At 41.0% G+C, this 14,774-nt stretch overlaps 1 protein-coding gene across 1 annotated transcript in view; it reads right to left on the bottom strand.

Annotated features, from left to right (window-relative positions):
- Positions 1-274: 274 nt before the first annotated feature.
- LOC118825669 (cadherin-2-like) overlaps positions 275-14,774 on the bottom strand; it is a 162,800-nt gene continuing 148,300 nt past the window's right edge. Inside the window, 2 exon segments of the mRNA XM_036596403.1 lie at positions 275-1,712; positions 12,375-12,539. Coding sequence (XP_036452296.1) covers positions 1,506-1,712; positions 12,375-12,539 — 372 coding nt within the window. The 3' untranslated portion in view covers positions 275-1,505.

Raw genomic sequence — 14,774 nt, 5'->3', positions numbered from 1 at the left:
GTGGGAGAAAAGAGAAGAAAGGAACAAAAGAAGCAGACTTTAGCTCCAAAATTACCATTTTTATTCAGACGGTTGGGGTCAGAGATGAATCATTTGAATTCCAGTACATAAGATTATCCACAAAAGCGTCTGTCCGAAACCTTTCCTGCTTTAAAGCTGACGGTTCATTAGTGCCTACAATGGTCAAAGATGGAACAGCACCCACCCCAAAAGCCCACCCCTGCCCTTTTTGGTACAAATTCAAACATTTGTGCTGACAATGTTTCTATTTTTCTTTTCATTTTAAAGGAGTAACGTTCTTTGTTGTTTGTTTATTCTTTTTTATTTTCTTACAAAAAAAAAGTTTTGTACCCTCTACATGTTTCACATCAGCTGATTTAGTGTTATGTACTTCGTGTAAATCAATTTTGGAAAGAGTTTTTTTTTTCTTTCATTGTTGTGAAAAGATAAAAACATGCAAAAAAAATGTTTTGTAGCCCAAATTATACATTTACAAGATCTCTAAACTGTTTGCACTTCTTGATCGACTACATCGAAAGAAAAAAAGGAAAAGAAGAAGAAAAAAAAACATTATGTACACATTTTTTTTTTACAGTAGAGTAAAAACCGAGGGCATCAGATGGTGACTAAGGCAAATGAAGTGTACATGAATGAGAACGTAAAGGAAACGGCTGTTCGCCTTGTTTTTTTCGTAAAATGTTACACCACTTCAGAAAGAAAACTAAAACTTATTCTGCTATAAAAGTATCGTTTATGACCTCCCTTTATCTGCAACCAGCTGCATAAGTATTTTTTCTTTTTTTTTGTTGTGGAAAAAGAAATCTAAAATTCTAATGTACTGTACAGTGACGCTGTCAATTGGTGCGTCCTACTTAAGATAGGAGCCTTCAAACTGTCTTCTTCATCTCTTCATAATTCAATTAAATTAATCGTTATCAACAAACAGCAGTTGGTAACCAGGAAAAGGAAGCGTGATGAAGCATATCGGAGATTAACATACTTCCTCATGTCTCGAAATCACTCCAAATGTCAGTACCATTAAAGCCTTGAACATAAAACTAATCATTCAGATCCAAAAAATGTACAAAAAGGCACATTAAATCCCAGTGCTTCTGTACTGTAAAATTCAAGTGTAACTGAGCGCTTTATCGTAGCCTACAATCCAAAAACAGTGACAGTCCACCAATCTCCCCTCTTCTCGTCTCCTCCTCCGAAAAACGTGACCGCCGCCAGTGCCGAAAGCCTTCAACAAGCATATATATATGCCTACACTACAACATTAAGCCTAGGGTTTCGTTTTTTGTTGATTTTTTTTGTACTTTTTTCCTTATTATAATACATTTTTTTGTTGTTTTCTGCTTACTCCGTTGTCATTCAGTCTGTTCTCAGGGGGGAAAATCGGTTGCCAGAAGCTGTTCCACATCCGTCAAACAGAGGGGGGAAAAAAAAGCCAGGTGTGTTTTCTTTCCCTCGTCTTTCGCTCCCGCTGGCCGCCGCTGACCGCCTCACTCGTCCGTTCCTCCGTACATGTCGGCGAGTTTACGGAAGCGGGGTCCCCAGTCGTTGAGGTAATCGTAGTCCTGGTCTCCGCCGCTGCTGGACGAGTTGATGGAGCTGAGCGAGCCAGCCGTGGAGCCGCTGCCCTCGTAATCGAACACCAGCAGAGAGTCGTACGGTGGGGCCGTGGGGTCGTTATCCGCCGCCTTCAGACCCTGAGGAGATGAGAAAAAACATGATGAGCTGCAGGCAATTCGACTGTCCGTTCTGACTATCGTACCCTATCAGCTGCTCTTTTGGGAACAGAACAATATGCTGTGATCACGATTAAGTTTGTATATCAATTTTCCTTTATTCCATATGTAGCTGGTCAGCCTGTGTTTGGTGTGTGAAGTTGGCTTCTTATGTTTTGCACTGGAGCTAAGAGGCTAATGTAGCTAACAAGTAATTGAACCTCATACATCACTAATTAAAGACTCAAGTACACTTGTAACATACATACAAAGCTAAAACAGCAGAAGCAACCAGCATCAGCAGCAAATTTATCTGTAATTTTGTCTATTTTTATAGATAACAGTCCGTCATACAGTCTCAGAAACACGTAAGATTGACCGATTTTCCCTCATCTTGTCTCAACACAGTCTGAGGAAAGTATGCAATGATTTACGCATGCAGTTAGTATGTTAGCATGATGCTAATTGGCTTCCAAAAAGGTTTCCATTTCATATTAACTACATTAGCCCAGTGACAAAGCAAGACTATCAGTGCTAGACCTTCAGTTTGGGCCATAAATGCCAAAACTCAGTGAAAAAGGAATTTTTTTCCTGCTAAAATTTTTTTTAAATTCCTGCTAGCGCCCCAATGGAATTTTAAAAGTATGTTAGCGCTAAGCTAGCTAGCATGTTTGTACCATTCTGGATTTAGCACTGATATCTGCAGCTTGTAAAAGACAATGCATGTTTTATTTGAAGCTTGCAACAGACATATTAGCATATTTTGTGCCTTGTATATATTGTAGCAGTTTTACAGTGACTCAGTAAAGAGCTACTGTTGCTGGTTAGTTAATCTAATGTGTAAAGCCTGAACCCATTGGTTAGGACTGGGCTGTATCTACCTAGACTCCATGCAAAAAGTCCTGATTGGATAACTTTCCTTTTGCCATTTCACTGTTTAACCCTTTAATTTTCCAACCACAATGTAACCACAAAATACAATGAGCACGATCTGTAGGCTTTTCCAAGCTGGGTTATTTAATTACCTTTTGCATTCATTATGCCACAGGCACATACCTGACATCTTACAAATCATATTAAACCTTGAAATGCTCTTAAAAACTCAATTGATGGAAAGCTGAGCAACACCACAGATGGCTGGACAATCACCAACAGATTCAGTCCTGTTGGCATCTCTATAAACTCTAGTATGAATGCAACTCCAGCTAAATTTCACCTAAGCAGGCTGAGGTGATCAGCCTGCTTAGGTGAAATTTAGCTGGAGTTGCATTCATTTAGTGTGAGCAGGAATCATGCTTTTGTTGACTTTCACACGCGCTGAGGACAATCAGCACCGCATGTGTGGGTGTAGCGTTTGTGAGTGCAGGACGTGGTGCTGGGAGTGGACAGGTCAGCAGGAGGCCATTGTGTGCTTTCTTGAGCAGGGGATAATCCCAAGCTTTGGTGAGAATCAGAGATGGAGGGTTAGCACACGCTAGCAAGGAGTATTCCCACACACTCATACACTCACACTCACACACACACACACTGGAACACTCATCCACCTGAATGTACACCTGCATTTATGGCCAATACTGAATATGAATTTTAAACAGCTACATTTGAGAAATGTACAAGATGATAAGTCATCTTTTTTAAAATCACTGACATAAATAAGCAGATAAAAGTGCCTGAGGTTAGAATGCTGCAGCCGGTACATTTCTTTTCAAAAGAGGCTTTGAGAAGCGCACAGGAAAGCACAAATGGACACACGCACACACTCTCTCTCACATCACAGCTTTGATTCTGCCTTCATCTGCATCACTACTGTTTAAAGAAAAAAGCCCAGACATAGGCTAATGGTGGCCTATTATAGTCTCCTTGTTAGCTTCCTCTAAAATATCTGCCCACGGCTGGAGCTATGACTAACTGCACAAATGGACAGCTCATCGCTGCTCTAGTGCTGTGGTCAACCCATCCTAACAAACCTCCCACCCTTCAGATACTGTGAAGTTAGCCTAGCACCCTATAGCGTAGTGTACCTATATTCCCAAAGGCATCTTTTGCTAATGCCCTGTGTTCCCAGGGCCCTATATTCCCAAGAGCCTATGTGCCTAGGGCCTTATGCTCCCAGGGCTCTATACTCTCTGGGCACTATATTCCCAATACCCTGTGTTCCCAGGGCCCTATGTTCCCTGGGAATTATATTCCCAAGGCCCTGTATTTTCAGTGCCCTATACTCCCTTGGGCACTATATTCCAAAGGACCTGTGTTTCCAGGGCCCTATACTCTCTGGGCACTATATTCCCAAGGCATGTGTTTCCAGGGCCCTATACTCTCTGGGCACTATATTCCCAAGGCCCTGTGTTTCCAGGGCCCTGTGTTCCCTGGCCATTATATTCCCAAGGCCATGTTTCCAGGGCCCTATATTCCCAAAAGCCTATGCTTCCAGGACCCTAGATTTCCACAGCCTTATATTTCCAGGGCTTTTATACTCTCTGGGCACTATATTCCAAAGGCCTGTGTACACAGGGCCCTATATTCCCAAGAGCATATGTTCCTAGGGCCTTATTCCCCCAGGGCCCTTACTCTCTGGGCACTATATTCCCAACAGCCTATGTTCCCAGGGCCCTATGTTTCTTTAGCCCTATGTTCCCAGGGCCCCATATTCCCAAGGCCCTTTATTCTCTGGGCACTATATTCCCAAGGCCCTGTGTTTCCAGGCCCCCATGTTTCCTAGGTGTTATATTCCCAATGTGTTTCCAGTGCCCTATACTCCTTGGGCACTATTTTCCCAGTGTCTGAGTTCCTAGGGCCCTATGTTCCCAGGGCCCCATGTTCCCAAGGCCCTTTACTCTCTATGCACTATATTCCCAAGTCTCTGTGTTTCCAGTGCCCTATACTCCTTGGGCACTATATTCCCAAGGCTGTGTTTCCAGGGCCCTATATTCCTGAGGTCATGTGCCTCCAGGGCCCCATGTTACCTAGGCACTATATTCCTAAGGCTCTGTGTTTCCATGGTCCTAAGTTCCCAGAGTCCTATGCTCCCTGTGCCTTGTTCCCTAAACTCTTTATATAATTCATCATATAATGCATTATAAAAACGTATGGATAAAAAGATTCTTGAGGGCAAGACGAGCGTCTAGGGGTCACCATAGGTTTATACAGGGAACAACGAGGAGCAGATTTTTTAAATGGAGTGCACTTGCCCTTGGTTAGGCTTGCCTAATTAGCTAGCTGAGCTTACTTTATAATGCAAACCATTTTTTGAGAAGATACATACAATTCCTCAGTAACTGATTTGCCTGGTTTAAGTGGGACACACTGCCCTTCATTTTGTAGTATCTAACTGTGTAGCCCTTAGCTAGCTAACTAGCAAGTTAGCAGAGTGAAGTAACAAACGTACATGAGCAGAAATCCCAGGGAGCATAGGACCCTGGGAACATTGGGATGACCCTGCTGTGAGCACTGGGTTAGTGGCCTGTTTCCAATGCTAGCCTTGCGACCTTGTGCCAGTGCAGGATTAGCCTAGTGCCCTGGATATTTCTGCCAGAGGTAGACAGAAGCAGTAAGTCAAGAAATGACCCACTGTGTGACATTACTATCTCTCAGCATGTAGCCTAAATCAAATTATGAACTAAAATGAACTCTGACCTGCACAGGATCTGGCTATGACTAGTACAAAAGGACATCTGAGCACACGGGACGGCTTTCTGCTCCAAAATTAAAAGCAGTCCTGTAGAAAAAAGGACTTTAAGTGGAGATTCACTTAATTCTCCTAAGCTTAAAAATGAGCAATATGCTCTTTCTACCTGGATTCAGGGGTGAGGTACACTAGCTTATATCACTGTGCTATATTTGTGCAGAGAGAAGGTTCAGGCATGAGTGTTGCTTTAACGGTGATTAAGTGGTTCTTTTGTTATGGAGTCTGTAAAGCGACCTTGACTGTAAGAGAGGGTGATATATAAATAAAACCTACTCTTATTATTTTGCAATTGCTGAAAAGTAACCTTCACACCATGTCAGTGTTGCCAAGAAGCTAAAAGAAAACAATATTGTTTATTTCTGAAATCACATTATCTACTGCTAAGCAAATCATATTGTTGAAATTTAATTAAAAAGTATGGAAGTATAGGGGTATCAAACTCCTGCTGACCTTCCAATAAAGTCAGAGTCCACCCTTCTTTAATTTACTTTCCAGTCAAAACTGCAAACAAGCATTAGTTTGCAGGAGATATTTATGAGATTAGATTGAATATATAATCCACTTGCATAAAAAAAGGAGAAAGTCAAAAGAAAATAAGCAATAAAACAAAAGTTTCCAAAACTGGAGTTCAAAAAATGATTAAAGGGTACAAAGAAAATGGGACTCCTAACAACCATGATATCTGATAGGCCACCAACACTGTCCCCATCAGATAAACAGCACTTAAAGCTTCCTCTTTGAGAGAGAGGAGAAAATCAAGCTGCTTCAGAACTGAAAACATCCACAGGTGTTTCTGTCCATCCTTCTACTGTGAGAAGACAACTCAGCGCTATGGGTCTGTAGCTGCCAAGTGGCCCTCACTGAGAAAAGGAAATAAAAAAGAAGAAATTTAATAAAGGAGCTGCTGGTGTTCTCAGAACAATAGACTGACCATCCTAGAGTCCAACAGTCCACATTACTTGGATTGCGAGAACCAGAAAATGCAACCAACTTCTACGACTGAACTTTGGAAAAACATCCATGCAGATTTCTTTAAAAACTGAAAGTGAGTCTCCTGAAAAGAACTGAAGCAGTAATAAAGATAAAGAGTTCACACAGTAAATACTGAAAAAAATGATATTCTATTTAGTTTTTGAAGTTTCTGTGTAATTTCATGTTAAATATACATGTTCTCATCTTTTTCCCTGATGATGAAAAACAAATGAATTACTTAATGGCCATTTTCCAATTAAGTAATTAAGAAGTGGGCTGACTTTTGCACAGTACTGTCCAGATAAATATACAAACAGGTTTAAAATCACTGCCTTGACGCCCTCCTACGCACAAAAAAAGAAATAAAGAAGCCCACATGCACAAAAGAACTTCATCCTTCTAAAATTATTCATGGACAATTCATGTAAGCCGTAGGTGCTTTAGTCTCCCGGTCTAATTACTCGTCTGGACCTGGCCTGGCCGAGCTGCTTGGGTGTGTTCTTTCATCCTGGGCCGTGGGCTGTGAAGCGGCTGAGGAGGACACGCGGAGGCAGCGGATGGAGGAGGGGGCGCTGTAATTGGAAACGGGCCTCCATGCTGGGCGGGTAATGAGAAAGTGGCCGGCGCGACATTCGCAAAGCAGCGGACATTTCCCTGGCCCCGAGAGTGGCCGAGAAGAGAGAGGCTTTTCCGTGGCGAAAAAGTGCTCTCCACTTCAAAGCAGCCGGAGAACAAGATAAATAAGCTCCCGTCTAACCGCGCCAAGGCCGTCTGCACCAGCTGGGCGAGGAGACCGAGAAAATTAAACAAGCTGTCCCTACAGGGGCCTCTCCAACGTGCTACAGGAGAGGGGTTCTTTAAATAAAGACGAAAGTGCGCTCGTCTCACCGCTGTTCGGGTGTAGAGAGAAGGACGCGAACCCGGCGGAGACTGAAATTAGATTCTCAGGTGACAGGGCTGCGTTCAGTTTGTTTTATTAACCCCTTAAATGCCCGGGAGCTGCCGAGTGGTCCAGGCTTCCAGTCTTCACTCCTAACTTAAGAACTAGAAAGGGAAAGGTAAATTTACTGATTCCTCAAATACACCGCCACCTTAAATTCACTGATACCTCAAACACACTGTCACCTTCAATTCAGTGCTCCCTTAAATCTACTGGCACCTTAAATTCAGTGCTACCTTAAACACCTTAAATTCAGTGCTCCCTAAATCTATTGCCACCATAAATTCAGTGCTACCTTAAATGCAGTTCCAATTTAAATCCAGTTTTGTGGTTCTAGCTCAAAAACTGTGGGATGAAAAACATCTTATTTTTTGAGCATAGAATAATAAGAAGAAGAAGATTACAAAGAACAGTGTGTTGGCTTTTTCAAGCCAACTTAATAACTCAGCTAGTTTACACAGATTTACGTTGAGTTAATAAGCCTTAGCATGTGATAAGCCTATGAATTTAAGGGGTTAAATAAGTTTAATCATTTTGAAGCTAATATACACCTTTAAAATGTGATCACTGAAGCAGTTGATCCAACATTTCCTCTTTTGTCTGGTTAGGTTGCTTTTAAAATGCCAACTGCGGAGTGGCACATTTCAGTATGATTCATGAAATATAATTATGTGTTGACATCAAATGGAAAGTTTTACTGCCTTAATGCTACTTATTAATATCTTACTAATGGTGGGTGATATTATGATAGTTATTATACATAGTATGTTTCACAATATTTAGTGTTTCTGGGGTTTGTGAACAAATCAGAATGGACAAAATGAATAAGCAAAACTGCAGTGGAAAAAGACCATAAAGACCTACAAGAACAATGATTTGTTTTAAGAGAAACTGAGTCAGAACAGTTCAAAATAGCGGTGATAGGAACCAGATGTCTGAAGAGTTTAATGCCCTCACAGACATGAAATGGTCATGGGTACACCTACTGAGGCATGAGACACTGTTTTATGATAGTTCTGAGATAAGGTACCTAAAATGTACTTTGTAAATCCATTCATGGTGGACAAGTACATGTAGGCCATTGTACAGCAAAGTAGTCCCCAAAGAAAACTTATTTTTTCAGGTTTACCACAATTTTGCCATCATCAGCATAACATATATAGACATGTAGATTTACTGGTTGTTTTGGATGATAAATAGAATGGCTCTATTGTTGACCGATCGGCTGTGTCCCAGCAACTAGAACTTCTACATATGGTCCTATGTTCCTAGGGTCCTACACAGAGGTCTTCAAACCAGTCATCAGGGTTCCACAGACGATTCATGCTTATGCTCCCATCTAACTCACAATGCATAAGAATGAAGCCAAATTGTGGACCATCTGGGGGGCCCTGAGGACTGGTCTCCCCTAGGCCCTATGTTTCCAGTGTCCTATATTCTCCAGGCCCTATGTTCCCAGGGTGCTATATTCTCCAGGCCCTGTGTTCCCAGGGTCCTATGTTCTCAAGATCCTATATTCTCTAGGCCCTATGCTCCCAAGGCTCTATATTCCCTAGGCCCTATGTTTCCAGGGTCCTCTGTTCCCATGGCCCTATGTTCCTTGGGTCCTATGTTCTTAAGCTCCTATATTCCCTAGGCCCTATGCTCCCAAGGCCCTACATTGCCTAGGCCCTATGTTCCCAGTGTCCTACATTCCCCACACCTTATGTTCCCAGGGTCCTACGTTCTCAGGCTCCTATATTCCTCAGGCCCTATGATCCCAGGGTCCTATGTTCCAAAGGTCCTATATTCCCTAGGCCCTATGTTCTCAGGGTCCTACGTTTTCAGGGTCCTATGTTCCCAAGGCACTGTGTTCACCAAGTCCTATATTCCCCAGGCCCCCCTGCCCTGTGTTACAGAGTTCCTATGTTTTCAGGCCCTGTGTTCCCAGGGTCCTATAGTCCCTAAGCCTTATGTTCCCAGAGTCCTCTGTTTCCAAGGCTCTATATTCCTAAGGTCCTACGTTCCTTAGACTGTATGGTCCAGGGTCCTTTGTTCCCAAGGCCCTATGTTCCCATGGCTCTAGGTTGCCAGATTTCCAATGGTGGCACAGTGACAACCAAGCTGACTGATCATCTGTGTCCCAGCAACTACAACTTTTACCAAACATTGTTTCAAGTGGATTTACAGCTTTATGGAATGAAACTGCTCAACTGGTCTAAATCTGTCTTTTTATGATCCATGCAGTTCAGTGTTTGACAAGTACTGATGATACCTTTGACACATCCGATAATGATAACATATCATCATATCGTTCATCCCCAGTTCTTACCTTACTGACTAAAAAAAAGAAAAGGGATGGAAGAGCAGAGTGGCTGGCTCTACTCTGCAAATCCCCGGTAGTAAAAACAGTAAGATGAAGAGGTGCACTAAAATTAGCCAAGCTTAGAAAGAGGAAATGTAAACTTGTCTCTAGGCCTCGCGCACTAGTCATAAAACTGAGAGAGGGGGAAAAAAAGGACGCCTTCTTCTCAGCTCAAATGGAGAGGAGTGAATAAACAAACTCGACTCCCCCACCGCTAGTGTTTCTCCTGCTCATAAAAGAGAGAATTAACTTTGATGCTTTCAGACAGAGTGGAGAGAGAGGGAGAGAGGGAGGGAAAGGAAGACAGAGAGAGAGACACACAGACAGATAGAGAGGGTGAAAGAAAGAGGAAGAAGCTGCAAACATGTTGACTCTGTGCCAAAAATGATGGGATCACACCAATGACTCAGTGTGAATAAACCTCAAAATCTGTTTTGTTCGTGGTGAGAATTGCATAGTTCTCTCAGTCTGAATTCTCTATCATTAGATGAACCACTGGGTAGTCTAGAGAGCATGTGTGTTTATACGGGTTCTCCTGTGTGTTTTGTGTTTATGTCTACTTGCTACACTTTTTTTCCAAGAGTGTAAACTGTTATTTGCATTCTGCATTACAAAATAATACTGAAGTTCACTCTGCTATTGTTCTCTAAGATTATTTCTTCTCTTATATTGGAGTCACTGCAGGCAGGTTTCCATGTGTTTCCATGTTAATGCAAAAAAAATATTTTAATGCTAATGAAGATCTATGCAATGGATACAGCAATTCTAGGCAACATTTGGCAGAAGTTCACACAACTTTTTATGTGTGAGTAGAAAAATTGTTCATCATTGTGAAAACGTCTCAAAAGAAAAGAAATAATCAAATATTGCATCATTTTTCATGATTTTTAAGTAGCCTATGGAAAAGTTAGGGATTGTTTGTACAGTAAATGGCTGTAATAATTGTGTTGTGCAACCACTGGTTCCTGTCACCACCACTGTAAAGAAATCTGAGTTTCTCTGCAGTGAACAAATGACTTTGTTTACATTTTGACCATTGAGTTACATAGAAATATTGAAAAATTGGTGGAATTCCCCTTTTAAGAAAGAACAGGTGGAACAGGAGAAAAGATCAACTCACTGGTGAATAAATGAATACACTGAATTAATGGGCTGACATTCAAGTAGCTGCTTGTTACTATGCAGTTTATGCAGTTTTTGCATGTTGATTTTTGTTGTTTACAAGCTATTTATACTTGGTCTAGAGTCATTTGCAAAAGTTTGGGCACCCCTGTTCAAATTGTATGTTGTGTTGATTTTCAAAGTGAAAATAAGTTACATCTTACACAGAGAACACACTTCTGCACAATTACATTTTTGCAAAAGTGCATATGTAAGTATGTTCACTGTAGAGGACGTTTTAACTCATTTTCACTTAGAAAATCAACAAAGCCTAATTTGTTGGGGGGTGTTTAAATTTTTGCGACTATACGATTTCCGACTGTAGTCTTTTTTATGATGCAGTTGCGTACATGCAGTTGATTCTGACAGGAAAAAATAATGCAATATTGGATCATTTTTCATACTTTTTTCAGTATGTTATGGAGAAATAAGTGAAGCAAAACAGGAAATTTGTGCACAATTTGTGATATTAAATACTTGTGTTAATACTAAGTGTTTTATTGGATTATGCAAAACTTATGCAACAGCAATTTTTGCAGGAAATGACATCACTAGCCTTTTATCACTATAGGTCTATTTGAGAAAAAAGACCTGCCAGCCAGAAAACCAGAAATATTTTAATATATTTTCATTTCATTGCTTTATTGCTTGCAAAAATGCACAGAAATTCTATACAAACCTAGCTAGAGTGAGGTTTGACTTCTGCTTGTTTTTCTTTGAATGCAGCCAGCATACAGTCGGGTCTTTCACTTTCTTTCTCTCTCCAGTGCCTGTGGCTGACTCTTTGTCTGCTAAAGCTGAGAGTTGTTGGGCAGCCACTGTACAGTCATATGCAAAAGACTGAACACTCCTAGTCAAATGACACGTTTTGTTGATTTTCTAAGAGAGAATAAATTAACACATCCTCTACAGAGAACAGACTTAAATATGGTAATTCTTCTGCTAATTTAAGTGCACACTTTCCATTTATTTGCCAAAGTTAACATATTGAAAAATCTAACATATAAAACAAATAAAATGCGTTATACCTTTTGCACTCACCACATATTATGCTTTATTTTTTGCATGTATGCTAAATTCAGCAGATAAGACAGTATTGCTGCATTAAAATGTAGAGGATATGTTCACTTATTTTCACTTAGAAACTCAACACAGCATGTCGTTTGACCAGGGGGGCCCACAAAGCTTTTGCATAGAGCTGTATGTTAAACTTTAATCAGGCCTGAAATTGTGAACAGAATCTAAATATAGCCTGATTAATATCTTTCTAAATCTCACCACCTCTAACTGAAGATCGACTAAAACTGAACATTACTAAGGACAGTGCCTGTTATGCATTATGGTGGAAAAAAATACATATTTTAAAATCTCAATGATTGAATTTTGCACAATTTGAAAAAATAAAAAACAATGGAATTTGCTTTTAAGTGAGCTTGAATCAACAATGACAATTTCTTTACAAACCAAGCTTGACTAATGATGTCCAAACTTGCCCAAACCCCAGCATGGGCGGCCTATCTGAAGCCATACTGAGTGTGTTACCTCATTGATGAAGTCTCCGATGTCTCCGGGGTGCGGCGCGGCTGATCTGACGGGGTACTGAGGCTCCGGGTGCAGTGGTCTCTCATCTAGCCGCCGAATCCCCACCGGCTTCACCGAGTCCGGCTCCAGAGTGTCCGGCTGCTGCAGCTGACTCAAGTCATAATCCTGAACACACACACACAGTGAAGACAGGCACACGTGAGAGTCAGTGTGACGGGCAAATTACACACACATGCAAATATACTCTTGGACTACTACATGTTAGTTCAGAGAGCAGCAGACAAACAAGTCAGCACAGCCATGAAAAACAGTGGAAAACAAACCACAGTTTACTATTTATAAGCCACACAGCACTAAATATAGCTGCATGAAGGGCCTCCATCCAAAACGTCCTGTTTCACAAGAAACTTTGTGAACTACACAGCGGTTAGTCAATGAATAGTTTCCCATAATCCTCGGTTAGTGGTTTGAATTTTCTGACCACTCAAGTTGTGAGAAAAAGTAAGTGAACCCTCTGGGATTATACACAAACCAAAGCAGGGCCTGAAACCTCCTAATGATTGAGCAGGACCAATCAGCACTGGACTGCTGGTAAAGGAGGTTCCACTGCTAATGTGTAAAGTTCACATACTTTGTTCTTCAATAACTTTGATTTAAAGTATTTGGTCAATAAAGATATGATGCTGTAAAATGATGCGTGTGCAGTTTGTTTAATGAGACTCAATGAGTCTATACTTATTAATTTAACTAATATGAAGATCGGATCACATTTTAGGAGCCATTAATGAAGAAATTCACATAATTCCAAAGGGTTCACAAACTTTTCCACACAGATAGACAAACAGACAGACAGACAGTCAGACAGACAGATACAGATAGATACATAGATAGACAGGCAGACAGTCAGACAGATAGATAGACAGACAGAAAGACAGACAGATAGATAGACAGATAGATAGAAATAGATGAATAAACAGACAGATAGACAGACAGACAGACAGAAAGACAGATAGACTGACAGAAAGACAGACAGATAGATAGATAGACAGATAGATACAGATAGATACATAGATAGACAGATAGATAGATAGATAGATAGACAGATAGATAGATAGATAGATAGATAGATAGATAGATACATAGATAGACAGACAGATAGATAGACAGATAGACAGACAGAAAGACAGGCAGATAGATAGACAGATAGATAGAAATAGATAAATAAACAGATAGACTGACAGGCAGACAGACAGACAGATAGACAGACAGATAGACTGACAGGCACACAGACAGACAGATAGACAGATAGAAAGACAGAAAGACAGATACACTGACAGAAAGACAGTCAGACAGACAGATACAGATAGATACATAGATAGATAGGCAGACAGTCACATAGATAGATAGACAGACAGACAGAAAGACAGACAGAAAGACAGACAGATAGAAATAGATGAATAAACAGACAGACAGACAGACAGACAGACAGAAAGACAGATAGACTGACAGAAATACAGACAGATAGACAGATAGATAGATAGATAGATAGATAGATACATAGATAGATAGATAGATAGATACAGATAGATACAGATAGATACATAGATAGACAAGCAGATAGATAGACAGACAGACAGAAAGACAGGCAGATAGATAGACAGATAGATAGAAATAGATAAATAAACAGACTGACAGGCAGACAGACAGATAGACAGACAGATAGACTGTCAGGCAGACAGACAGACAGATAGACAGACAGAAAGACAGATAGATAGACAGATAGATAGAAATAGATAAATAAAAATAGATAGACAGAAAGACAGAAAGACAGATACACTGACAGACAGACAAACAGACAGATAGATAGACAGATAGATAGACAGACAGACAGACAGACAGACAGATGTATAGCTATACAGATAATTTCATGTTTATGTTTTGATTTTATAAACTGTTTCACATGACGCTCTCAGTAAAAGTGTGTCGTCAATATTGGCCGATCAGTCAGACACACTCACACATCCACACATGTGTACGGACGGCGCTGGACTAACAGTCCTAAAGGTGATCCGCGCTGCTCTTGGCTAATCGTGCTTCAGGCACAAAGCTCTTCATAAAGCCCCTCTAATCCTATTAACATCACCGTGGCAACCTCGCAGCCGCACCGTTTCTCCGCCACGTCACCGGAGTCTGCTGAGTGCCCATGAAGCGCCGGGCATTGTGGGATAGCGGAGTGATCGGAGTCATATTAGTGACTCAGCAGGGTTTTAATGAGAAGAAGTGAAATGAATTCAGCTGAATGAGACTCAGTAATACACACGTCCAGCAGACTTCCCCCCAAAAACAGCTGACGCATCCACAGAGTCAAGGCTATTGTGACTCCACTTTAGGTTAAGCTGT

This window comes from Colossoma macropomum, unplaced genomic scaffold, assembly GCF_904425465.1.
Source record: "Colossoma macropomum unplaced genomic scaffold, Colossoma_macropomum, whole genome shotgun sequence".
In the NCBI taxonomy this organism is placed as follows: domain Eukaryota; kingdom Metazoa; phylum Chordata; class Actinopteri; order Characiformes; family Serrasalmidae; genus Colossoma; species Colossoma macropomum.
This window is presented reverse-complemented; position numbering and strand designations above follow the sequence as displayed.